The sequence below is a fragment of the Nicotiana tabacum genome, chromosome 5 (assembly GCF_000715075.1).
Source record: "Nicotiana tabacum cultivar K326 chromosome 5, ASM71507v2, whole genome shotgun sequence".
Taxonomy (NCBI): domain Eukaryota; kingdom Viridiplantae; phylum Streptophyta; class Magnoliopsida; order Solanales; family Solanaceae; genus Nicotiana; species Nicotiana tabacum.
Genome location: NC_134084.1, coordinates 100,172,549 through 100,198,217, shown reverse-complemented (window position 1 = coordinate 100,198,217; position 25,669 = coordinate 100,172,549). Strand labels below are relative to the sequence as shown.

The window sequence follows — 25,669 nt, the reverse complement described above, 5'->3', positions numbered from 1 at the left end:
TTATTCTGAAGTATGGGGTCCTACCCAAACTGTTTCTTTGTCTGGTAGTCGATGGTTTGTTACTTTCATTGATTGTTGCACTAGTATGACTTGGGTATATTTGTTAAAACCCAGAAGTGAAGTTTTCTCTTGTTTTCAGTCATTTCATAAGATATTTGTACTCAGTTTGATGCCAAAATAAAAATCTTGAGAATTGACAATAGCAGCGAATACATAGATAAAAGATTTGGTGCTTATTTGGAGTCCAATGGGATAGTCCATCAGACTAGTTGTCCTTACACTAGTGCACAAAATGGGGTCGTTGAAAGAAAAAATGGACATCTGTTAGAAGTAACAAGATCTCTTATGTTCACCATGCATCTACCAAAACATTACTGGGGGATGTTATTCTAGCAACTGCCTATCTTATCAACAGAATGCCACTTAAACCCCTCAATTTTCAAAGTTCTCTAGAAACTTTAAAGGGTAAGAATGAATATACTATTTCCCCAAAGGTGTTTGGGTGTGTTTGCTTTGTCCACACTAGAAATTCTAGGAAACTTGATCCTAGAGTTATAAAGTATGTTTTCATTGGGTAGTCTCCGAGACAGAAAGGTTACAAATGTTATCATCCTCCCTCTATGAGATCTTTTGTTAGAATGGATGTTACCTTTAGAGAATCTGAGCCCTATTTCAGTATTACCTCGTCACATCTTCGAGGGAAAGCAGTAAGGAAGAAGAGGTGATTCTACCTAGTTCCATTACTATACCTTTTGCTGACATTGTCACATGGGGGAAGTAAAATTGGAGAAAGAATTCAGGGGGAGACTATTGGGAGTTTGGATAGGCTTGATTTGAAAACTTACTCAAGGAAAAATACAGCAGAAGAAGCCATCATGCAATCTACCGAAGCTGAACCTTCTTCTACTAGTGAGTTATCTACATTTTCTGATGAGTTAGATGAACCTACTGCTCTAAGAAAAGGAGTCAGGTCTTGCACCACCAAACACCCTTTATCTAATTTTGTCTCCTATAATTCTTTGTCTCCCTCCTATAGAGCCTTTGCCTTGTCTATTTCTTCTGTGTCTATTCCCCAGAATTGGAGGGAAGCTTTTGCAGATCCTAAATGGAAGCAAGCTATGATTGAAGAAATGAAGGTCTTGTCAAAAAATGAGACATGGGAACTTGTCACTTCACGACCAGACAAGAAGCTGGTTGGCTGTAAATGGGTCTTTACTGTGAAGCACAAAGCTGATGGCTCAATTGAAAGATTCAAAGCAAGATTGGTGGCTAAGGGATTCACTCAGACTTATGAAGTGGATTATCAAGAGACATTTTCCCATGTTGCTAAGATGAACACTATTAGAATTCTTTTATCTTGTGCAACTAATCTTGATTGGGACTTGCAACAGTTTGATGTGAAGAATGCATTTCTTCAGGGAGACTTAGAAGAAGAGGTGCATATGGAGATTCCTCTTGGATTTGATATTGCACAGAATCAAGAAAAGGTATGTAGATTGAAGAAAGCCTTATACGGACTGAAGCAATCCCCTAGAGCTTGGTTTGACAGATTTGGTAGAGCAATAATCTCCTTCGGATACCAACAAAGCAATGTTGATCACACCCTCTTCATAAGACATCAAACGGGTAAACTTACTATTCTCATAGTTTATGTTGATGACATAGTAATGAAAAGAGATGACAAAGAGGAGATGTCTCGATTTAAGAAGTTGTTGGAATATGAATTTGAGATCAAAGATCTAGTAAAATTGCAGTACTTCTTAGGAATTGAGGTTGCTAGATCCAAAAGAGGAATCTTTATTTCTCAAGGAAAGTATATTCAGGATCTTTTGAAAGAAATCGGTATGACATGTTGCAGACCCGCAGAATCTCCCGTTGAAAGGAATCACAAGTTACAAAGCGGAGTTAGAGAATTAGTTGATAAGGAGAGATATCAGAGGCTGGTTGGAAGACTAATTTATCTCTCCCACACTAGACCAGACATAGCCTATTTAGTTAGCCTGGTGAGTTAGTTCATGCATGATCCCCAAGATCCTCATATGCAAGTTGTCTTTCACATTTTGCGGTATATGAGGTTTGCTCCAGGGAAAGGTTGTAACGACCCGATCGGTCGTTTTGAACTTTTGCACTTTGATCGCCAGTTCCTGGGCATGACTTGCCCCGTGTAACGTATTATGACTGATGTGGATCATTGGTTTTGGTTTTCAGGAAAAATCAGAATGAATTTGAAGGAATACTCTCAGTTGAAAGCTTTGAATTTAAAAGGTTTGACTAAGAGTTGACTTATTTGTATATGAGCTCGGATCAGAAATTTTATGATTTGGATAGCTTCGTAGGGTGATTTATGACTTAGGAGCGCGATCGGAATGCATTTTAGAAATCCGTGGAAGGATTTGGCTTGAATTGGCAAAGTTAATATTTTGGCGAATTCTGGTTGATAGGTGAGATTTTGATCTGAGGGTCGGAATGGAATTCCGAGAGTTGATGTAGCTTCATTATGTCATTTGTGATGTGTGTGCAAAATTTTAGGTCATTTGGACGTCGTTTGGTCGACTTTTTGATCGAATTCGGATTTCGGAAGTTTTGGAATTCTTAGGCTTGAATCCGAGGGTGATTTGATATTTTGATGTTGTTTTGAGCGTTCCTAAGGTTGGAACAAGTTTGAATTAAATTATGAGGTGTGTTAGCATGTTTGGTCGGGGTCCCATGAGGCTCGGATATGTTTTGGAAGAGTTTTTGGAAGTTTTTGCCGTTTTGAGCATAAGCATGTAATGATCCAAAGGTCCATTTTTAGTTTTAGAGATCGAAATTTGATTTTGAGACTTCCGGAATTTTGATAATGAATTATAGGACTGATCTGGAAAGTTTGGTCTAATTTCATCAAGTCGCTATCGGGTTTTTGACACGAAATATGAGTTAATTGTTTAACGAGCGAAATGGGTATTGAACTGAGCAAATGAGCTCCGAATTGAGTTTCGACTGAAGGGCTATGTTTGTATTATTATTTGTGACTCATAGGAACAAGAATCATCGAATTCCGAGTTCGTATGATGGAGTTAGAGCCTTTTTAGTGAAAAGAAAAGCTGCTGCAATTTTCTGGGCAGTTTCTGCATTTTTCGCACGTGTGAACAGTAACCGCACCTACGTGAACAGTACCTATGAACAGTAAAATGCGTGAACAGTAACCACAGAAATTCTGGACAGAATGTTGAGTTCTGAAAATGGGACTTTCCATTTTTACCAAATTGGAGCTCGGGGAGAGGCGATTTTCGGGAGATTTTCAGAGAAAACAACGGGATTCGAGGCATTCGGAGGTCGATTTGAGAGACAAAGGCATCGCGAGCTAGAGGATTAGCCGGTTCGAGGTGAGTAATGATTGTAAATGATGTCCTGAGGGTTTGAAACCCTGGATTTGCACATCGTAGTGCTATATTGAGGTGAGACATGCGCTGGATGATGAGCGCGGGGTCTTTCACTACCGGGGATTGTGACTTGGTCCATCCCGATTGATGATTTTACCGCATATTTGATTGAAACTTATTTGTTATCATCATGATTTGGGTTGATTGCCATACTTGGGCTTTGTGCCAATTATTTGAATCCTTTGGAAATTTTTATCATTATTTCCTTACTATTTTGACTTATATTTAAACTCAGTCCTATTGATAATTATTGTTTTACAAACTCAGCCGCTTTTATGCAGATTTGAAAACTCAAATGATATTTCTAAATGGTATTTGGGGCTGAGAACTACTATTTTACAAATGCCCGAAGGGCTTATGATGATTTTCGGACTGAGTGAGGTTGAGGGCCATATGTGAGGATATGCTGAGTGATATGAGGCCGAGGGCCTGAGATACTATTTATGCCACGAGGTGGCTTGAGTGATGTGAGGCCGTGTGATATGAGGCCGAGGGCCTGAGATACTTTATATGCCACGCGGTGGCTTGAGTGATGTGAGGATATGCTGAGTGATGATGCCACGAGGTGGCTTGATATAGCGCTTGGGCCGTAAGGGGCCCCTCCTGGAGTCTGCACACCCACAGTGAGCGCGGGTACCCATTGTTCTGAGTGATTGATACTATGCCTGAGGGGCTGATATGAGTGATTGTGAGGTAGCCCGAGGGGCTGATACTATTCTGAGAGTGAGCCCGAGGGGCTGATACTGTTCTGAGTGATTGAGCCCGAGGGGCTGTTACTGTTCTAATATTGAGCCCGAGGGGCTGGCACTGTTCTGATATTGAGCCCGAGGGGCTGGTTCTGTTGATATTATGCCCGAGGGGCGGTTTGTTGTACATGTTTTGCCCGAGGGGCTATTTACATTTCTATTATTTTTGTTACTCACTTGTAAACTACTTGCTTTACTTGTTGAAAAAAAGGGATTTTCATTTGATTTCTCACTGCTTTACTGTTTAAAGTGATTTTATTTCTTCAGTATGGAATACCTTGTGTTTTTGGGTGATTTCATGCCTTCAGTCTTTATTTATTATTATTACTCACTGAGTCGGAGTACTCACATTACTCCCTGCACCTTGTGTGCAGATTCAGGTATGTTTTGACTGATCGGAGGCAAAGTCATCAGGGTTTAGCAAGGTAGATGCCGGCGTTCGCAGCACTGCTTTTCTCTCTCCTCATTTCATTAGTCTGTATTTGTACACTCCAAGCTTTTAGTTGTATTTATACCCTAGTAGATGCTCGTGACTTGTGACACCCTGGTTAGGGCTGTGTCGGGTTGTGCTTCTGTTAATTATATCATTAAATCATATTTAAACTGTTTATTAATGTTTAACTATTTTTGAAAAGGCGATATGGGTTTGTTGGATGGCCTTGTCTTCACGAGAGACGCCATCACGACCGGAGCGGGGTTTGGGTCGTGACAAAGGTCTACTTTTATCCAAACATGACCACCTCCAAATAGAAGCCTTTACATACGCGGATTGGGCTGAATCTCTAGATGACAGAAGATTAATATCCGGTTACTGTACGCTCGCAGGAGGAAACTTGGTTACTTGGAGAAGCAAGACGCAAAGTGTAGTTGCTAGATCAAGTGCGGAGGCAGAATATAGAGCTATGGCCTAGGGTGTTTGCGAACTGCTTTGGCTACAAAAGCTACTACAGGAATTAAGACTATATGAAAAAGAAAAACTTTCCTTGTACTGTGACAATAAAGCTGCCATTAGTATAGCTCATAATCCAGTCCAGCATGACCGAACCAAGCATGTGAAAATTGATCGACACTTCTGTAGGCATATAAATTTTATTGAAATTAAATCCGTAAAATAATTGAGATTATATTTTAAAATTCAAGATATATAAGGTCAAATAAATTTATTGGGCTAATATAATTGGATTAATTATAAGCCCAATATATGTGGATTAAATAAATAAGCTTTAATCCATTGGGCTAGTCTATTTAGTTGGGCTACAAATGATGAGCTCACTTCATTAGGCCCAATATGCCATCTTCATATAGGCCTAGTTTGGTGCCACATGTCAAATGATGTGGCACGCCAAGTCAAGCGGAAGAGCCAATAGGATCATGCCACGTGTCAAAATGACAAGGCATACCAAGTCACATTAAAAGGCTAATGAAAGCGCACCACGTGTGCAAGTGACATGTTCTAGCCAATCAAATGCGGCCTCGTCATACTTCGATTTGATTGGTAGGAAAGAGTTTGTTCTTATCATAACTCTTCCATCCCACAACTATAAATAGGGGATTTTATAACTCAGAAAGTCACCAGAAGTTATAACAAGAAGCAAGAAAGAGCTCGTGGATTAAACACCGAAAATTCTCCACAAGTTTCAAGCTTCAAGAAATCAAGTTCAAGCTCAAGAACGAAGAACAAATCAAGTTCAAGCTCAAGAACGATGAACAAATCAAGGTTCAAGGAGTGCGAGTTCAAATCAAAGTTCGTGCTAGTTGAATTCAAGATCATCGTTCGTGGCAACAAATATATATTCAAGATCAAGCTCGAAAGCCCTTGAATTTATTTACTATTGGAAAGAAGAATCAGAGGATTCATAGAGATTGTAACACTTAAATATTTAAAATAAAATACTACGATTGTTGAGATATTTTTCGATATTGATTTTATTTTCTCGACGCAAATTTATTGTCTACAACTTCATCAAAGAAAAAGTTACAACTGGTGTCTTGAGCTTGTTTCGTGTGCCATCGGAAAAACAGCTAGCTGATGTATTTACCAAAGGTCTCAACAAGCGAACTTTCCATACTTTGAGTTGCAAGTTGGGCATGTGCGACATCTTTGCACCAACTTGAGGGGGAGTATTGAATAGCATGATTCAAGGAGACTTGATTTAGGAGTGTTGATTAGCATGATTTCAGGAGATTTGATTTAATTTTATTCTGATTTGATTTGATAGCTGGATTGATTGTATAGATTTATTTTATTTCCTTAATTAGCATTAGGAACTTTGTATAAATTCCCTTGCTCATGGGATATAAACATACAGAAATACAAGAAGCATTTTCTTCTTCTCGAAATCTACAAGGACAAACAACCATAACATCATTGAGTGCAATGAAAGAAAAGCAGCGTCAAACCAGAACAGATAACAAAATTATGAATCAGTTCTAGAACCCTATATATAGGAAATCAAATACTACTGGCATTAAAAGTAAGAAAGTGAATGGATAATTGTCCTATCTCATGTGCTTTTACTTCTTCACTCATCTCCAAAAATAGCTCTAAGGCCTTAATTGCTAGAGCATTCCCAGAATACCCATCAATTATAGCCTTAATTGCTAGAGCATTCCCAGAATACCTATCAATTGTAGCTGCATAGGCTATCACCAAGACTTTATGGTTCATCTTCATCTTTCACCTTTTAGCATTAATTAACAATGTAATTGACAATATTAACCTTAATTTGTTTATTGATAATACAACAAATACTCCTAGGCTCTTTACTCCAAGGGCAGCTTTGGAATTCTTTCTTGATATTTAAAAATCAAATATTGTAGACCACAAAAAAAAAAGACCAAAAAATCACTTAAAAGTGGACTGGAGGGAGTATTTAAAAACTACATTTACGTAAATTTAGTGAGCATTTCATCAGATTAAATACATTTTTGCATTCATGGAAATGGTCTCAACTACACTATGAAAAGGACCATAATTTCTTGAAATGGTCTAGAATCTATGTTAGTATAGGAGAGAAGATGTTCACAGCATGGTCTTACATCCAGGGCTCGCATTTTGCCTGAATTTGAATGACGTCCGAGTTTCATGCTGATTCCTAGCTAAGATTTTGTCAGACGTGACAACCAATTCACTGAATCGTAATTTTTGTTGATGAATACGATATCAAGCAACGAGATCTAGTCATTAGATGCATTTTGATGTTTCACATTTCCATATAGCATATGCCAATGCTTGCAGCAAATTCCTAGTTAATTTTGTTTATAGCAAACATCTCTATTTGCATTTTTCTTAGCGTCATCGGCATTTAGTATTTTCCAGTCCGCTTGGAACACTCGTACTGATAAATACCTAGATCAAAGCGGGGAGATAAATTGTGTATCACCTTAATTATTGACCCCAAAAAGCTTTAGTTGTAGCCTGTAATTAAGGCCATCAAAATACATCCAACTGCTAACTACCCAACTTCTCTGCCACGCAATGCAATTTGAACTTGTCAATTGTCAGCCTTTTGAATTTAATGAGTCTATCACATCCTCTATATATGATCATTTATTCGTTTTGATACGTAAAAAGCCTTGCATTCAATTCCATTCCTACTCTTGCAATTCCTGTTTTCAGTTCATCACTAACAAAAGGGGTCATGACCACCCCTACATGAAGCAGAGCAATAATTTACTACTTTGACCAATTAAATCAAGGCCTCTGTTTCTCCCCCCTCCCCTCCCCCCACCCCCCCCCCCCCCGCACAGTTCGACTATTTTACTCAGACCTACTACCTCCCACTAATACAAGTGTTCCATTGAGTAATGTTGCACAGCAACGCCTATACAAATAGAAAGAAATCACTTAGCATTCTGATTTCAATACTCTGTTCTACACTGGGGGCTCATCATTCTCTCCAGAAAAAAGATTAAAAATCTAAACTGGCAAAATCATGCCAACGTGAAATACAACCATTTGTTGCTTCCAGAGGACAATATAAAAACAGCAGCAGAAAGGGTAAAAGAATAAAGGAGGCAAATGGCAAATGTTTGCGCAATGAGGCATGTGAATAAGAAAAAAGTTCTCGACAAGAATTCTGTGGTATTAGATATATTTACAATTAACTGAACCTACTGGAGCCCATATTATACAGAAAAGAGTCCATAGCCCCCACCCCCCCCACCCCACCCCCAAAAAAAACACCCCGTGCTCCTGTCGAGAAGCAAAGGCATCTCAGGTAAACTAAAAGATTGCCGTACAAAACTGTGTACGGACAATGAAGGAAGAGGCACCCAGAAGCACAACCCTGCAAAACTATCCCCCCAAAAAAAAAAGCCAAAACAAAGCAGAATAGCCTGGCCTGGGCACGATATTTGATCCAGCTTCAAACATCATGTGTCAATCGCAATCATCTTGCTTCCAAGAATATGAAAAGATGGCCTTCGCACTGGCAATCATCTGGAGGAAGGCTGTAAGGCCACATGATTGGCAGTCAATGGAAGTCCAAGTTTACAGCTCTCAAAGCATCAGAACATATTCAGTTCAGGGCATAATGAACACGTTCTAGCAGCCGCACAACCTGATTGACAGTAATTGGAGGAGGAGATTGCTTTGAATTGAACGTAATCGTGTTTTGTGCACCAAGAGGCAATGCTAATACAGCTTCTTGTTGCATACTAGTAAGCTCCAAGAACTGAGCAAGCATATCACCATCCAGAGCTTTAGGTGCCCTAGCCTATAATTGGAAAAGGCAAAATACCGGCACAAAGAATAATGAGTGACAGTTTCAGGCAGATACTTAAACATCAATCATAAAAAGCATGGCCCTCTAGTTTCTGCAATGCAAACCTAAAACACCTTGTCAAGGAAAACGAGAACTATAGAGAGCAAGAGTGAAAGACTGTAGTCACAGATTCCTCTTGTTTGCATTTCCATTTTTTTTTCTTGTGTGATATGGAAAATCCTACTCCAGTAACCCCTCCACCCCTTAGGAGACAACATTCACCAATGGCCTTTTCCCACTTTTTCCCTAGGTGGCTTGAACCGCCACATGGCAGGAGGTGAATGGTCCTTTCCACTACGCTATATGTCCCGTTGTCCTTGTTCACATGCTTATTGGGACATTCTATTTGCACTCCTCTGACATGAGCACAATGAGCAGCATGTGAATTGTAGCATTATACTTGAACAAAGCAAAAGCTTTAAATAGCCAAAGGCTAATGACAATTCTTTTACAAGAGTGTGAGACATCACTATCTAACATAATAGTCTTATCTAATGACAATTCTTTTTCATAAAAAATCATCAGGCTTGATTAGAAACTTCACCTTGTAAAAGCCGGAATTAAATAAGAACTTCTTTAAAAAAAATTATAAAAAAAGAACTTCAAAACAGTTTACATCTAAAATAAGAAAAATAGATCCTTACCAGACTCCCACGACAGCGAAATTCAGCGTGGTCATTTCCCAATATAGGAGCAGTCAATGGATGGATGACAAGCCTAGCCTGTACCGCTTCTAAGAGATCATATTCCTCCCTATGAGAAAGTAAATTTCTTCAGAGGTAGTTTAACAATATCTTCTATGCAGAGAAAATAGATAGCCAATTGAAAACACTGCATTTTGGCATTCAATTAAAATACTTCAACATTTGATCCATGTTAGGAGTAATTCTCTTTTTGTACCAACTTACCCATCTCCTATTTTAATGTCACTACCCAAATACACGTGATTGGCACCCAGCACACTACCCCACCCGAATGAACCAAACCGTATGATGTACCCCAACCATATGCATGAAAATCAATCTGACCGGAAGCTTTTTGAAAATCATATACATTTTCAATTTAAATCATGAAATATTTCTCGATTTGTGCGTGTCATCCTTGTGCAAGGGCCATGCTAATCTTCTCTCTATCATTCCAATTTTATCGGATGTCCCCGAAATAAAACAGTGTAAATACACTCCAGAAACTACTTATGACCACTTGCTTTCCAATTTCCCAGTCACTGTTTTCCCTCCCACTTCTGCAGGACAGCAAGGAGTGGGGTAGGAAGGGGAAAAAAACACCAGATAATACTTACAGAGACTAAGAACTCCTAAACCAACTACAAAGCAGGAACATCTAACTCGGGTTGCCCGACACTAGCCGTTCAAAAGAGTAGTTGAATTCAATCAGTTTAAATGTCACGAATCACGAGAAGTCCAAAAACTGGCATTCTAATACTCCAGTAGAGTCAACATGCTGAGACAGCTATAAATGCATATATTAATTATTTAACATCTTGATGAAGAGACTAAGCTGATTGTCACCGAGGAGCAAAAGCAACCACCCAAATGTTATTATCAGATGATAGTCATATCCTAAGTTTGCAGCTCAGACACTAGAATAACAAACTAAAAAATGCATGTAAATAGTGAAATAAAAGGCACAAAGAGTCGAAGAATGACGAAGCACATCCCACGAAGGTGAAGATGAACTAAATTTTTCAGGTAACATGAACAGTAAGTTTGACAGGATAATTGTGAAATACCTAGTAAGAGGAATGAAAATAATTATGCTCCCTAAAAGTGTACTAGCCATGATACTATTTTGTGATATGTCACCGACATTGCTGGCAACTTGACAGCCCTTAAGTGCATCATCTGCTGGAAGTTTATAAGAGAATGACCCCTGCAACAAATAATAATTCTCAAATCAATTGAGGCTGCCACCAAAACAAAGCCAAGGTGATAATGCTGCAGCATTTTGTCCCAAATCATCAAAGTTCATATCCCATTCCATCAACTGTTAACGATTTTGTCCCAAATCATCAAAGTTCATATCCTATTCCATCAAAACATTTAAGACTTCTTACAAAATCAAGTGAAGCCAATATCACTAAATATAGGAGTATTGTTTTTTTTTTTTCAAATAAAGTGAAGGTGCTCGAGTATTGATTTTATTTTAACCTAAGCTTAAATATGTAAAAAAATTAAATTCAACTTAAATGATTGATTAAGAAGAAGTATAAGAATTATGAATTATTAGTTTTCTTTGGAAATTATAGTTGAATACTATTAACTTAAATATATAATAAGGAATACAATTGGTAAAGCGAAAAACAGATAATCGATGAAATCAGATAATTTGCTATAGATGGAAAGAGTTGAAAAGAATTTTGTTCTCTCCATCTCCCTCAAGCACCAAAATCAGAACCGAGGAAATTTTTCAATACTCATAACCTCACCCGTGTCACCACTGAACACCATACTTGTTTTTTCTCAGCTTGGGGCATCATCTAAGAGAATAATATCAGCTACAATCAAATTTTCGGGTCTATCACAAGTTCTGTGGTTCACGCCTGTGTCAGATTTGCCATCTTCTATATATCCTATGATATGCATTGTATCTACTTTCTGGACCACAAACACCATAAGGCATCCAACAATTATCTCCTATAGGAAAGTGCACCTGCTTTCCACTGACAAATATATTGTTGTCTATGTCATTTATACTATTTCATAAGGAAAAAATAAGAAGAGGGTTCATTAGAAGGTGCATTATAGGGTGTAAAGGTTATCATCTTTGACAAGTATGGTCTAAACCCATCATCCAAAACTGAACGGCTCCAGCCAAATGCTTACCTTTCGAACTCTCATAGCTATCTCACCCATGTAGAATGAACAAGTTAGAGCTAGATTGCATTCTGGACTGGAATTATCTGTAAAACAAAGCCATATTTTCAAAAAACAAGTAAAGGATTTAAATTACAAATAGTTATTAGAGGAAGAGAAGTATGAGAAAGAAAATGATGAGGATATGCCATAAGAATCTCAGCTAGTGAAAACAGCAGAAAAGGTAATCATAAGGCATTAAATATGAACAGAGATCCTGATCTTTCTTTTCCTATGCAGTTGTATTTTAGAATTTGGAGTTTACATAGATATTGCAAGTTGAATTTACCTTCTGAGTGATTCAAACATGATAAAATGGATAGACTCCCCTTTCGATCTGAAACAGCAGCTGTGTCTACATCCATAAGAGTGCAATCAGCAACTAACCTCTGGACAGGGTCACAGTAAACTTGCTCTAGTTTTCTCGCATCCTGATCACAAGACAGAAGAAGATGGCTTGTAAGGCAACAAAATTTCCAAACCTACCAACGCAAGGCTATGTTGCGCGGACTCTCCAAAATGTAGCCGCACCCGTGTCGGATCCTTCAAAAATGCACTACTTTTGGAGGATCCGACACGTATCCGGCCACATTTTCGGAGAGTCCGAGCAACATAGACGCAAGGTGGTAATATCTGGTACAAGTATTTACATGTCCCATGCAAACTACAACCTAGAAAGAGGATTTCCAAATTTCCAGCCCCATAATGGAATACAAACAACCAATTCCCAACAAAACATACAACAACAACAAACCCAGCTTAATCCCATACATGGGGTCTGGGGAGGGCAGTGTGTACGCAGCCTTTTTTTTTAAAAACCTACTCTAGCTACTTACCTCTTGATACGAATAGAAGAGGACACCATCACGGCAATCACCAACAGCAATTCTAGTGAAGTGTGCAGTAAGAGTCATGATCATGAAACGAGTTCTCCCTACTGCTAAGCGTCTGACTCTTTGAGCATTATCATTTGGAAAACCACAAACATAAAACTGCGGGAAGCATGAAATATATTTTAGTAAGAAGTAACACTAACTTTGCGAGAAAGTCAGTATATGAGAGTTATTTCAACGTACACAGTTGCCCGCAGAGGCCAAGAAATAACGATCAAGGTATGGGCAGACTGCAAGCACCATTCCAGGCCAGGTGGTTGAATAACCTAATCTTAAGTGCCATGCCTCACTTTCCTCAAGTTTAATCCCGTCACAGCTGTTATCGTCAGGACTGCTACAAAGACTACTGCTAGACAGCTGCTCAGCGGCATATCCACCAATCTCACGGAAAGGTGAAGTCCGTTGAGAAGACGATCCAGCCCTTGAAGAAAATGCAATTGACCCACTATCCGAGTTTTGCATTTGCTCGATGCAAAGAACTATTAGACGGCCCTTTGTGCTGTAAAAAGTATCTTTATTAAAATAATACAAAAACATGCAATTCATTCATACACTTCACACAAACAAAGATCTACCCAGATAAGATAGATTATTGGGAAAGAAAATATAAGCAAAAACAATGTATGCTTTGTAGATTTATGGAAGTAAAATGTTATAACTGGCGGATGGCACTACCTTTCAGCTTCACCACTAGGCATTATAGCTGAACCAGTAGAGAGACTAGTTCCAACAACAAGAACTTGTTCGTATCCAACTTTTACCAACTCCATGCATTTTCCAATCTCCCCTGGCTCAAACTTAAAGGAAGACAACACCGATCCGCTGAGAGGATCTACGCAACAGACATCAGATGAACATAAATCATCACTGAGATCAGTCCGTAATACAAGCAACAACCTGCTGTCACTATGATATAGAACCTTTCGAGGAGTGCCGCCAAAATGAAATTTCTGCACATTAAGCCGTTTACTAGGCACCATCTCCACCTGAAACAAGAAAATAGAGGACCACTTTGACTGACTATTAAAGGTGTAAAAAGACCAAGATCGATATATACAACTAAACACAGTCAACCTCCCTCATTCCATCCTTTGCTTTTCGCTTCTTTAGTTTTCATTCTCTATTATTTTCTTCTTTTTTTGGGTGTGATGTGTGTGTGTGTGTTTGGAAAAGGGGGAGGGGGGGGGGGGGGGAAGGTCAGGCAAACGGAAGTGGCATGAATAAAGTGCCATTGAATATCCGCCATCAACCGCATATGAGAACACCGAGAAGAAATCCTACTCCAAGTGCAACTAGGGAGGTGATGTACCAATGTTGAGCTCTGTTAACAATAATGAGGCTTTTCTCTTACCAAATGAAGACTGTTTTCAGCAACAAAGATAATTCCCTTGGGACATTCAGGTGAGCAGACTGGAGTAACATGTGTGGAAGGTGGAAAAGAGATTGAAGTATACGAGAGGCTATGCCTTGCAGTTTGCAATAACCAGGGCCTATCGCTTAGAGCGATCACATCAGCATCAAGAGAGTCATTCAATGGAACGAGAAAAACAGGAGTGATGCCAATCCGACGAACTGCAACTAATTGCAGATAAACAGGAGAATCCTTCGTCTTAGCCAATAAACTGGACACTTGCATAGGTTGAGTTCTAAAATTCTGAGATGCAAAAATTGAGGAACCACTGGAATTAGCCATACAAGAATTGTCAAAAGTTTGAAGGCCAGGCGACTCAAGTGAGGCAACTATCGAGGTGGAGGGCCACTCAAATCTGAGTAGCATACCGTTCCTTAATCCTGAAAGAACATAAAGCCGATCAACGAGTACAAGTCTTACATCTTGAGGAATGCAGCCACTTATGGTTGTTCCAAGAGTGTTTGTTAAGGTTATAGATCCAATGGCAAGAACATTCACGCCTTTATCAGAAGTAAATGATAGAACTTCCACAGAAGGCTTATGTGTACCAATAATGAAGGTGTTACTAATGTCCAATCCGGATGGAAGAGAATCCAAAGGAACTCCATTTGTATGACTAGTTTTAGATATAAAAGGTTTTTGCTCAAGCCGGGGGATTGAAATGCAGGATAGTTCATCTTGCAATCTCACATGTTTCATCTGGTATATTTCTTTATGATGGGCTGATAAGGTCCTGATGCCAAGAATAAATAAGAAGCATGGACTGGAAGTTGCAACAACTATCAAATTAGGCCCAACAGCTCCGAGGCTTATTGTCATATTATCAGGGGACCATGAGGTGAAAGTTGGTGATGACGAATCAATACCATCTGGATGTGCCGCAATAGTAGGTACACACAGTCTCACAGCAGTCTGGTGGATTTGCACCAGTAAACCATCGCCCACAAGACCACAAGCCAACGTGCAAACATCCGGCTGGAAACCCATGAAGTCAGTTACATCAGAAAAGCTCACACCAACAGATAGAACCCTGGTCTCTTCAACAAATGATAGTACAAGGAAAGAATGATAAGAATCAGCCATTTTCATTTTCACTGTCCAAGTTCCAGTAATACCCTGATAAATAGGAGCAGTTTTCAACAATTTCTCTACGCTGATGCCACTGCGTATAACTCGTAAAGATCCTTCAGGTGCCATCCCACAGCAGGCAAACATTTGATCATGTTTCTCATCATGGTAATCCACAACGGACATATCCAATATTGGTGCGATATTTTGGATTGGACTTCTATAAACAAGTTTTCCCTCTTCAACTTTTAACACCATCCCATCACCCATCTCAATGATAACTGCCAAAAACCCACCTCTCACCCACAAAAGTGCCTTGGCAGGTTGAGTCTTGTAAAGACAATCAGACAGAGATATTTTCAGGCCATCAGAATCAAATAAAAAATCAATCAGGAAAAGCTCTCCAGAATCAGCACAAAATATCATCCTAGGACTGTGCTCATTTCCAGGATTCCAACTCCATGAGCAGACAAAATTTGAACCCGGTTTTACATTGCTATCATCGTCAATGTTCATTGGGTCATTTTTATTCAAGTCGCTAAGCTCAAGCAATGCAGATGCAGCAACGCTATACATACCGTCTTCGTCAATAATATCAGGAATTCTAATAGCCTCTTCTACAAAATTCTGCTCCTCAACTGAAGGTGGTGTAAAATTTAAACTTATTCGATAAAGAAAACAAGGGTTGTGAGGATCTCTAAAGTCCATCACAATAGCATCCCCAGCACGAAATACTAACAGGATTCCATAAGAATGAGGAACTTCTATGATATGATGTGCTAGTGGTCCAGGTTCAGAATACTGATATATTACATGGAGTGAATGCTCCTTCATATTCCACTCTATCAACATGAGCTCAGTCCTATATGATCTCCTCCTGCAGGGCCAAATTTGAAACATCATATCAATACTAGCATAGCAGAAATTAGAAGATGATGATTTGTCATATACAACTACAAAAGAGAAAACCCACTTTCCATCACAAAGCCAGTTTAACGATTGCGAATCTGACAATTAATTATGTTTGCGAACTTATCCATCATCCTACCTATTCAGAAGAATGGCCAATACAGGATTGTGCTCCTTATTTGGTTGACGAACATCTGTTGAGATGAAGCACATGCTCCATATGGTACCACAGATACTGGTGAAACCACTGGCAGTCCCAATCTTCCCTTGATTGTCAGTGGGACAAAAGATTCTCTAATATCATTATTTAAAACAAATCAGTAGAATAGAACATAGCTATCCAAGCGGTTAAGTAGTATACATATCTAGCACGAAATGTATGCAAAAATATTAACCTTATCAAGTATATCACTGCCAGCTGAAGCAGAGCGGGAGAAAAGAGCCAATCTGTCTTCATATGCACTAGCAGCAATGAAACAGCCACTGCATAGGGCAGAATAAGAAATTACCGACATGGACATCTAAGAATCTTTAGGTAGTAGCTGAAGGTGACTGGTTTCAATTGTTGCCAACCATCTAATTAGTTTCATTTGTCCATCAAAAATACAACTTACCTGGAATCAATAGCCAACATCCTTCCAATTTGATGCCTTGGATTTCCAGGAGATGAAAGTTGAACATGTGTTACAGCGAAAAACCTATGTGAACAATGCAAAGGTACGCCTTTAATGAAAAGGATGACTGTCTTGGCTAAATCAAGATTTTAAGAAGAATTCACTGCTCCTTTTATGTGTAACAAAAATAAAAGGAAAAAGATAAGTTGAGAAACAATTAACCTGTGCATTTCATTGCAAAATCTGAGAACTGAGAGCTTCCCTGAATCCGAAATAACAACCAGGAGATCCTTGCTCAAAAGCTATTTAAAAGAAGTGAAAGGAAAATGCCATGAGTATAGAATCTTAGAAATAAGGGATAAGTTGAAAGGAGCAATCTAAGACACCTGCGGGCTTCCAGCACGAAACTTCTCATTCCAGGGCAGCACAGCTATATCTTTTATTATGCCAAATACAGGCTGCTCACAGATAGATTGCACAATTCCATCTTCATCTATAATCACCAACTCTACAGATGTTTCCTGCATCAAAATACATTGTCATATTACTTGCTGAAACTTGCTAAATAAAACTGTAAACCGAGTAGCTAACATTCAACATGTTGAAGCCCATATGCAAAGTATCCAATCAGAAGCAATTAAGCATGCAGCACACCCGTGCTATATAAGCATAGGATACTATAATTCATCTAGAAATCAAGAGAACATGCAAGTGCTACTAAAAAACATATTTTAATAAAATACAAGGCAGTGAACAATAGATTAATCCTGGTTGACCCCTTTATGCACCCACAAGGCTCCTTTTAGTATACAATATTGGGTGTTATTTATAGAGAACCACATCTCTTATGTTGGCTCTCTATTTCTTTGGCTAACTGCTTGTATACGGGAGTTTCCAAATTAACAAAATTTCATATACCTTATAAAAACTGATAGTATGCGAACGCCAAAAACCAAAAAACAAGGATGCAAAACGCCAAAAAACCAATACTTACCTTATAGGAAAAAAAACAGCAAAAACCAATACTAGCTACAAGGTTGACTGGGAATATCTATTGGTTAAAGCATCTAAAGGAAGGATAACAAAATTGTTAGCTACAAGGTTGAGCAAGAACATCTATTGGTTAAAGCATCTAAGCTTTACTTGTTGTCACGTTACATGGACTCAATACAAGCATCCAATACGGGTATCAATCTAGAAGCCAGATTCGTCAACACCTAAATTTTAAGATTCAGAGATACAAACAGAGGGCAAAATGGTTGGGTGGTGGCTAAAAATTATGACAACTTCTATAACATAGAATTGTTTAATGTAACTATGATAGTGTAATTAATTGAACTATAAATGATATTCCCATGTGAGTTTGTATGTTTTTTCCGGTTGTTTGATACAAGAGAGCCTTATTAATGGATTGTCCAGTGTTGTCAAAGGCGCGCTTAAAGCGTGCTTAAGCCCTGAAGCGAGGCTCAAAACACGTTGAGCGCTTCGCCTCGCTTTGTGTGTGCTTCAGTGTCACATCAAAGCTCTAAGGCATACTTTTCCTTGCCAATGAGTGTAATCCTGAAAAGGTGACTTTAAACAATTGATATTTCACTTTATCGTGAATTTTTTTTTCAATTTCTTTGTCCATATATTGGTTATTCATGCTTAAAATGATTAGTCTTGAACTACATGCATATTTTTACTTTTTCTCCCGTTGCGCCTTTTTTCATTAAAGCCCACGCTTTATTTGCGCTTTGCGCTTCAAGCCCCAACGGACTTAGAGCTTTTTTACGCTTTTCGCCTTTGATAACACTGGGATTGTCAATAATTTTGAGATGAAAACCAAGCAAAAAGTAACATACTGAAAGTTAGATCAACGTGATCAGATGATAGGGATGAAAATTACAAGTAAAGCATCTCCCATGAAATGGCTGTGGAGATATGTACAGGAAGATCAGGGAACCTGAAAGAAAGTGGTGAATGCAAGGCAACTGGTCACAAAAGTCTCTAGCCAGCACATGAGGTTGGACCTTGGAGAAACATAATCAGACTATGGGGAGAGTTCCGACAGAATAGCAGATTTCAGATAGGAAATGGTGCAAATGTCAAGTTTTGGGAAGATAATTGGCTAGGGGACTCAACTTTGCAAAATGACTTCTCAAATATCTATCAAATAGCAAGCAGAAGTGACTATACTATCTCTCAGAACAGAGCATACAACACCTGGAATCCAATTCTCAGAAGGAATGTGCAGGATTGGGAATTGGGTGAACTACTCAGCCTCTTAGACGGATTGGGAAGATGTATGGCCAATGAGCAGGTTCCAGATAAACTCATTTGGGGAACAAGAGCAAAAGGAATCTAGACAGTGAAAGAGGGATACTGACACATCACTAGCCAGAATGAAATGGTGGACAATTGGCCTTGGAAGCTTATCGGTAAAACAAAACTACCCCCTAAAGTTATCTGTCACAGTTGAACTGCATTGAATGAAGCTTGCCTCACTCAAGACAATCTGTGCAAAAGGAGTATTCCCACAGTTAACAGATGCTACATGCGCCATCAAGATTTTGAAACAAACAGGCACCTTTTTTTGCATCGTTGAGTAACTTCAGACATTTGGAACATGTTCATTTCAGTGCTTGGACTCAATTGGGTGACACCAGAAAGTATTAAAGATGCTTACAGCAGCTGGAGCTTATGGAAAGTTGATAAATCCATCAGAAAGATCTGGAAAATGATTCCTGGATGTATCTTTTGGACAATTTGGGCAGAAAGGAATAGAAGATGTTTTGATGGAATATCAACTCAACTTACTTCCTCAAGGCTAATTGTTTAATTTTGTTATGTAGCTTGAGTAATCTCTCCCCTCTTTAGCTCACATGAGTCACTTTTGGATTTTGTTTGCTCCCTATCCTTAGCATAGGATTATCTGTAATAGGGCTAGCAAACTCTCTTTTGTATTAGCGCCTGCACAATGCTCTATTTTGCATCTTCTTGATGCTTTTGATAATATCTCTTACTTCATCAAGAAAAGAACATCTCCCATCAAATACATTGCCTCAACCTCCAACCAATCCCCCCACCCTCAAGAAAAGGTCTTTTAGCAAGCAAACAAAAACTGATACAAAAGGCAAATTCCTACAGACCCAATCCAGCTTGGTTACTGATAGAGTGAATAAATCTCACGCTTAGATTCAAGCTTCTGATTGCAAGCTCAACCTATAGACATTCGCCAAGAGCGAAAATAAAAGTTTATATGACCATCATTCAATTAACGGATCTTACCTGATAGGGAATATCAACAAATATATGTGTCATTTTTACTCTCCAACGCTGCTAAAGACATTTTTTGGTCGGTACACTGTTATTCAGACAATTAAGAATGAGACCTCCTTCCACTGGTACTAATTCCCTAAACAACAGAAAGTTCAATTTGCATTTGCTTCAAGGCGCAGTGCATGTATGCTCTACAAGAACTTAAACCTTCAATGTGCAGTGAGGTCAGGTTAAATTCAGCAGACCAGATCTCAATTTGACCTTGATCTTGTAGATTTCTCTTCCTACTACTGGAATCGGGTGGTGGTGGCTGCTGGGTAAGGGATTTCAGTACGCAGATAGCAACCTGGAAGCTCCTCTAATTTAATTACTAAGTCTTGTTGGAAGTGTTTATAAGATTGTGGCCAAGCTGCTAGCAGAAAGGTTGAAGAAGGTTATCGATAAAGTGTAAACTTGTCTCCAATCATCAGAATGCCTTTATCGAACATCGAACAAAGATAGATCATTGATGTAGCACTTATAGCCAATGAGGCTTTAGATTGGAGTATTAAAACTGGGGATCCTGGCATATGTGCAAGTTGGACATAGAGAAGGTTGTTGACCAACTGAACTGGTCCTATCTAATATCTATACTGAGGAAGATGAGATTTGGAGACAAATGGATAAGGTGGATCAGATTCAGCATTTCAACAGTCAAGTACTCAGTGTTAGTTAATAGAGAACCAGTGGGTTTCTTCTCTCCCAAAAAGGGATCAGGTAAGGAGACCCACTCTCCCCATTCTTGTTCATTCTAGCCATGGAGGGACTAAGCACGATGCTGGAAAAGGCCAAAGAAATGCAGTGGATTCAGGGATTCAGAGTAGGCTCCAATATTGGGAACTCAATCACTATTTCTCACCTGCTATATGCTGATGAAACTTTGATCTTTCGTGAGGCAGATAAATCACAAGTTATGTACCTGAACCTCACACTTCTTCTCTTCGAAGCTTTGTCAGGGTTACATGTCAATGTGTTGAAAAGTATAATTTACCCTATTAATCATGTGCCTAATGTAGAGGAGCTGGGCAGGCATTATAGGTTGCAGTATTGGTGGACTCTACCTACCACATACTTGGGTCTACCACTGAGTGCCAAATTCAAGAATTGTGAGATATGGAATGGGGTTATTGAAAAATTTGCGAAGAGATTAACTTCCTGGCAGCTTCAATATATATACGTAGGTGGCAAATTAACTCTCATCAGTAGTGTGCTTGACAGCACACCAACATACTACATGTCATTGTTCCCCATCCCAAGGAAGGTGCTAAAGCAATTGGATAGAACCAGTAGGGACTTCCTTGGGGAAGGTAATAGCAACACCCACAAGTTTCATCTGATAAAGTGGGATAAAGTCATTCAGCCGAAATGCAATGGAGGTTTGGGAGTCAGAGATCTAGCAACTAGGAGGTTAATCTTAGAAGAGTTGTGCAGGACTGGGTATAATGGATATGCTAGCAAAAGTGGAGTGGTATAATATTTATGTGAGCCAACCAAATACCATATGTTGCGGGAATAAGGGCACCTTCACAGTAAAAGAATGCTACAGACAGATTGGTTCTGAACCAGGTGAATGATGCATGGCCCTGGAGGCTAATGAGGGACTATGTTGCGCGGACTCTCCAAAATGAAGTCGCACCCGTGTCGGATCCTTTAAAAATGCACTACTTTTGGAGGATCCAACACGTATCCTGCCACATTTTCAGAGAGTCCGAGCAACATAGATGAGGGAGACCAAACTACCTATTAAAGTTATTTTTCATAACTGGATTGCCCTCAATGAGGCCTGCTTAACACAAAACAACCTCAACAAAGGAGGTTTCCACCTGGTCAATAGGTGTTATCTATGTTTGGAAGATGCGAAAACTGTCAGCCACCTGTTTTTGCACTGCCCAGTGGCAAATGACCTTTGGAATATGTCCCTTTGCATTTTTGGCTAGATTTGGATCATGCCACAGAATAAAAGAGGCACACATTAGCTGGTGTTTATGGAGAGTTGATAAGACCATCAAAAAAATCTAGTTGACGATCCCCGGTGCTATTATTTGGTGTTTATGGATCTCTTTTTTGTTGGACTAAGTTAATTGTTGTAATTAGCACCGACCAATTTCTGGACTTTGTTAGCTCCCTTGTCTTAGATTGACATTGTAAAGGGATTTGCAATTCTTATTATTTCTGCATTTCAATACTTCTGTAACTTTGCAACTTCTTGTTGCCTTTTTCTAATGGAACACCTTATTTCATCAAAAAAAAAAAACTTACTAAAGGAAGTAAGTTGTCTATGGAGAATGGTAGATAGACTTTCTTAGTACTAATAAGTTTGACATAGTACTATATTTCGGAAAAAACTAATTTCTAATAGGTGTCACAGGCCAAAAATCATAATGGGAGTAGGCCAATTTTATTTTTGGACCAAAACACTTGACCAATAAAATTTTCATCAAGAGGAGACAAAATTATCGAAAGCTTTTGGCATTATTGTAAGGCAAAGGAGCTTAGTGAGATTGCCAAAACCCTCTGAGGTACGTCTCTACGAATCTATGATAGAAAATTGACAAACCGATACCACCAGGTTCCATAAAACATAATGAAAAAAAAAAGAAAAAAGAAAACTTTCTTCTAGAGATTGAATATGTAAGTGAAAAGAAGAAAGTCACAACATACTATTACAACATTCCTTAAAAACTTAATCTACAAACTTAAACTCTATTTCTTTTTCTTTCTTTTTTTGATAAAGCAAACACTATTTCTTACTCCTGAAACTATGATAATACAACCTTCTACATACGGCTATTCCACTTCTTCCCTCTAATTATCCCACAAAATAACTAGATCATGGTTGAATTCGTATTGATATAAAGATTTAAATCGTGACTTTCCTCTCATAACCCTTTCAAGCATCAAAAGGAGAAGAGAGGCTCGCAATGGGGTTTTGTAAGATTCATAAAAAGGAATAGTGGTGTAGACTTCCCGGTTATTGACCATTGGTGCAACCCACTTGCTTCAAATAGAACACAAGGGAAGACTACAGAAAGAGCACCTGGCACCCCAAAATAGTTACACGTGTAGTTACACGTGCATATAAAAGAAAAATTGGGCTATGCATCGATCGGTAGAATCTGAGCACAACATACGTACCCAATGCTTATGCTTTCTGCCATATGGGTTCAATTTCATAATGTCACTAGAAGACTCCATTAATTAAATTTGGTCTAGCTATTTTACAAGCTTACGTTTCACGATTTTAATCTAATTTCAAATAAAATTAAATCAATCAACTATGCCCCCAATCACATAGTAATCATTTTTTTCTTTAAGTTAATACATCCTTAAAGACGGGAGGTTAGCCTGCGCCTTACGAGTATATTAATATCCAAAAGATAAATATATATAGGAGGGGAAGTGGAAGCCTAACCTCCTCTTTGAAATAATCATCCTTATTCCATTACAAAATACTTTCAGATATATAAGTATTCATTCGAATTATATTTAGAAACTTTAAATCTAAAGGATTGATAGTCCTTATCTACATTAAGCAATCCCGTAAGAAAAGCAACTGGAGTCAGCCATATGTCTTTTTTTATATCAATTTTGCTCTGCCCTGGCCAATTTCATTCCAATAATTTCAAAGCAGATGATCACACATTGAAATTAACATTTAACACAACTAATCTGCAAATGAAGTTTAAAAAAATGAGCTACCTTGCCAAGAACGACGTCGTACGAAGTAGAAGAGCGGATACGGCCATAAACGACTTGCAGAACAACACTACCTCTGAGAACAGTCTTAGCTAAATAAGAGGCGCCACGAGGAGCAGCTGATCGTGACTTGCTGCTGCAACCGGCAGAGGATGAAGACGAGGATTCTTCCTCCGAAACCGCCATTAATAGCTGAGATTTGATTCAGTTTTTCCAATTCGTCGCCAGCGAAAAATGGACTCAAAGATGGATGGAGAAAAATAGGGTTTAATGCATGAGGTGAGTTTACAGTGAATGTAATCAAGCAGTACAAGTTTGGGGGAAGAAGAGAAAGCTTACTAATATTACTATTAACTACTCATACTTACCAGGAATAATCGTAAGTAGGAGGAGGAGTCAGTCATTCCATGTGCCCTTCGCGTGACAGCTTGTTTGGATGGTTGTTACACACTTTATGGTATTGTATTGTTTCATCATCTTTATGGTATTGTATTGTTTCATAAATATAATATTTAGATAGATTGTGTCATTTACTATAGTTTCATGATATCACGCACCACCAATATGAAGAATAAACTTACAATATTATAAAGAAAAATTATAATACAACGTAAAATTACTATATAAAAAGGTATGATAAATGATAAAATAAAATAATTTAATAATAATAGAGGGTGAGATTGAGAGAAAAAGATAAGGTAACGACGCGATCACACCAAATTGGTCGTTATATAAAGTGACACATTTCGTCGTTATGTAAAGACGGATATAACGATACTACACAATAAAATTTAAGTAACAATCAAAACAAACATTGTATTTAAAGTAACAATACGATACGATATAATGGGTAACAATCATCCAAACAAGCTGTGAGGGACCAAATGGAAATCTTTACACTTTGTTTGTTCTTTTTTCTAAAACTAGCTTTAGGGTACGTGCGTTGCACGTATTTATCGTGTCAATTAATTAAAATTTTTGTAAAAGAACAAGTTATGTAAAATTATAATGGACATTAAAGTAGATACAAATAAAGAATATTAAAAGTAAGTATGCATGTATATTATTGTGGAAAAAAATACATGTAAATTACTAAATTATTAATCATAGGAGTAAAATATTGTATGTACATTTAATGTTAGATAAAAATATATATATGTAATAAGAATATTCTGGAGAGTAAAGTTTTATGTGAAATATGCGAAAGAAAATTTGTTGGTGATGTATAGTTATATATATTAGGAGTTCTATATAGTTAAAATAATAATTAAATTTTTAAATAATAGAGGATTAATCAAATTATAGCTTTTTTCTAATATGAAAGTTGTTTTAAAGAATAAAAAATGCGAATAAAATTTTGCTAAGGAGATTCATGCTTTTAATATAGTATCAATAGATGCAAAGTACGTGCATTGCATCTTATTGTACGTTCGTTGGGCGTTACCTCGTATTAATAAGAATAATTTTTTTTTAAAACGACATAAGTATTATTCAAAAAATGTGTTTACGTTATAATATAAGAATTAACAAAAATTAAAATTTTAAATGATAATTGTGTCAACCATGTTTAAAATTTTGATCTATTCTAGTAGTTCTTCCTTTAATTTGTTTGAATACTTGCTTCATTATACAAAAATATCATAGATTGAAAGGTAAAAATATATTTTGTGCCTACGCGCTTTAAAAGTTTTAGAACTATAATAATTAAGACCCTGAAGCCTAAAAATGATGTTCGAAACTAAAAATATGATTTCAAGGCATTTGGCATACGTGCCTTAGCCTAATATCAATTTGTAATATATGGTTTTTAAGCTTCTAAATCTCAAAAAGTGATTTTCTTTTACAAATAAGGTATAGTACATAATTAGAATAGGAAAAAATTTAATACATAAAACTTAATTAATTTTGACGTCCTAAATATTTAAGAAATAATTAAGGTCCTAACTATTTAAAAATAATAATTAAATAACT

General features: G+C 37.9%; 1 protein-coding gene and 1 non-coding gene across 2 annotated transcripts; both read right to left on the bottom strand.

The window, feature by feature from the left end:
- Window positions 1–8,193: 8,193 nt before the first annotated feature.
- Window positions 8,194–24,080, bottom strand: LOC107775427 (uncharacterized). The gene is made up of 15 exons (XM_075253863.1): window positions 23,702–24,080; window positions 17,089–17,223; window positions 16,925–17,004; window positions 16,703–16,786; window positions 16,484–16,571; window positions 16,228–16,382; window positions 14,052–16,056; window positions 13,376–13,686; window positions 12,884–13,199; window positions 12,644–12,799; window positions 12,097–12,238; window positions 11,778–11,854; window positions 10,685–10,824; window positions 9,579–9,687; window positions 8,194–8,886 (listed from the first exon to the last, which is right to left on the bottom strand). Exons 1-15 carry the CDS (start codon window positions 23,882–23,884, stop codon window positions 8,689–8,691), a joined length of 4,179 nt encoding a protein of 1,392 aa, XP_075109964.1. The 5' UTR covers window positions 23,885–24,080; the 3' UTR covers window positions 8,194–8,688.
- On the bottom strand, window positions 9,998–10,102 carry LOC142181411 (U6 spliceosomal RNA). Its single transcript, XR_012710065.1, has one exon. It is a non-coding gene; the product is annotated as a U6 spliceosomal RNA (small nuclear RNA).
- Window positions 24,081–25,669: the final 1,589 nt, after the last annotated feature.

Coding starts and splice junctions, on each gene's coding strand:
- LOC107775427 (XM_075253863.1), bottom strand. CDS start 23,884: ATGGCGGTTTCGGAGGAAGAATCCTCGTCTTCATCCTCTGCCGGTTGC. Junction 16,787..16,924: donor TTTTGCAATGAAATGCACAG/GTTAATTGTTTC, acceptor TTGTTCACATAG/GTTTTTCGCTGTAACACATG. Junction 16,383..16,483: donor GCAGTGATATACTTGATAAG/GTTAATATTTTT, acceptor TAATGATATTAG/AGAATCTTTTGTCCCACTGA.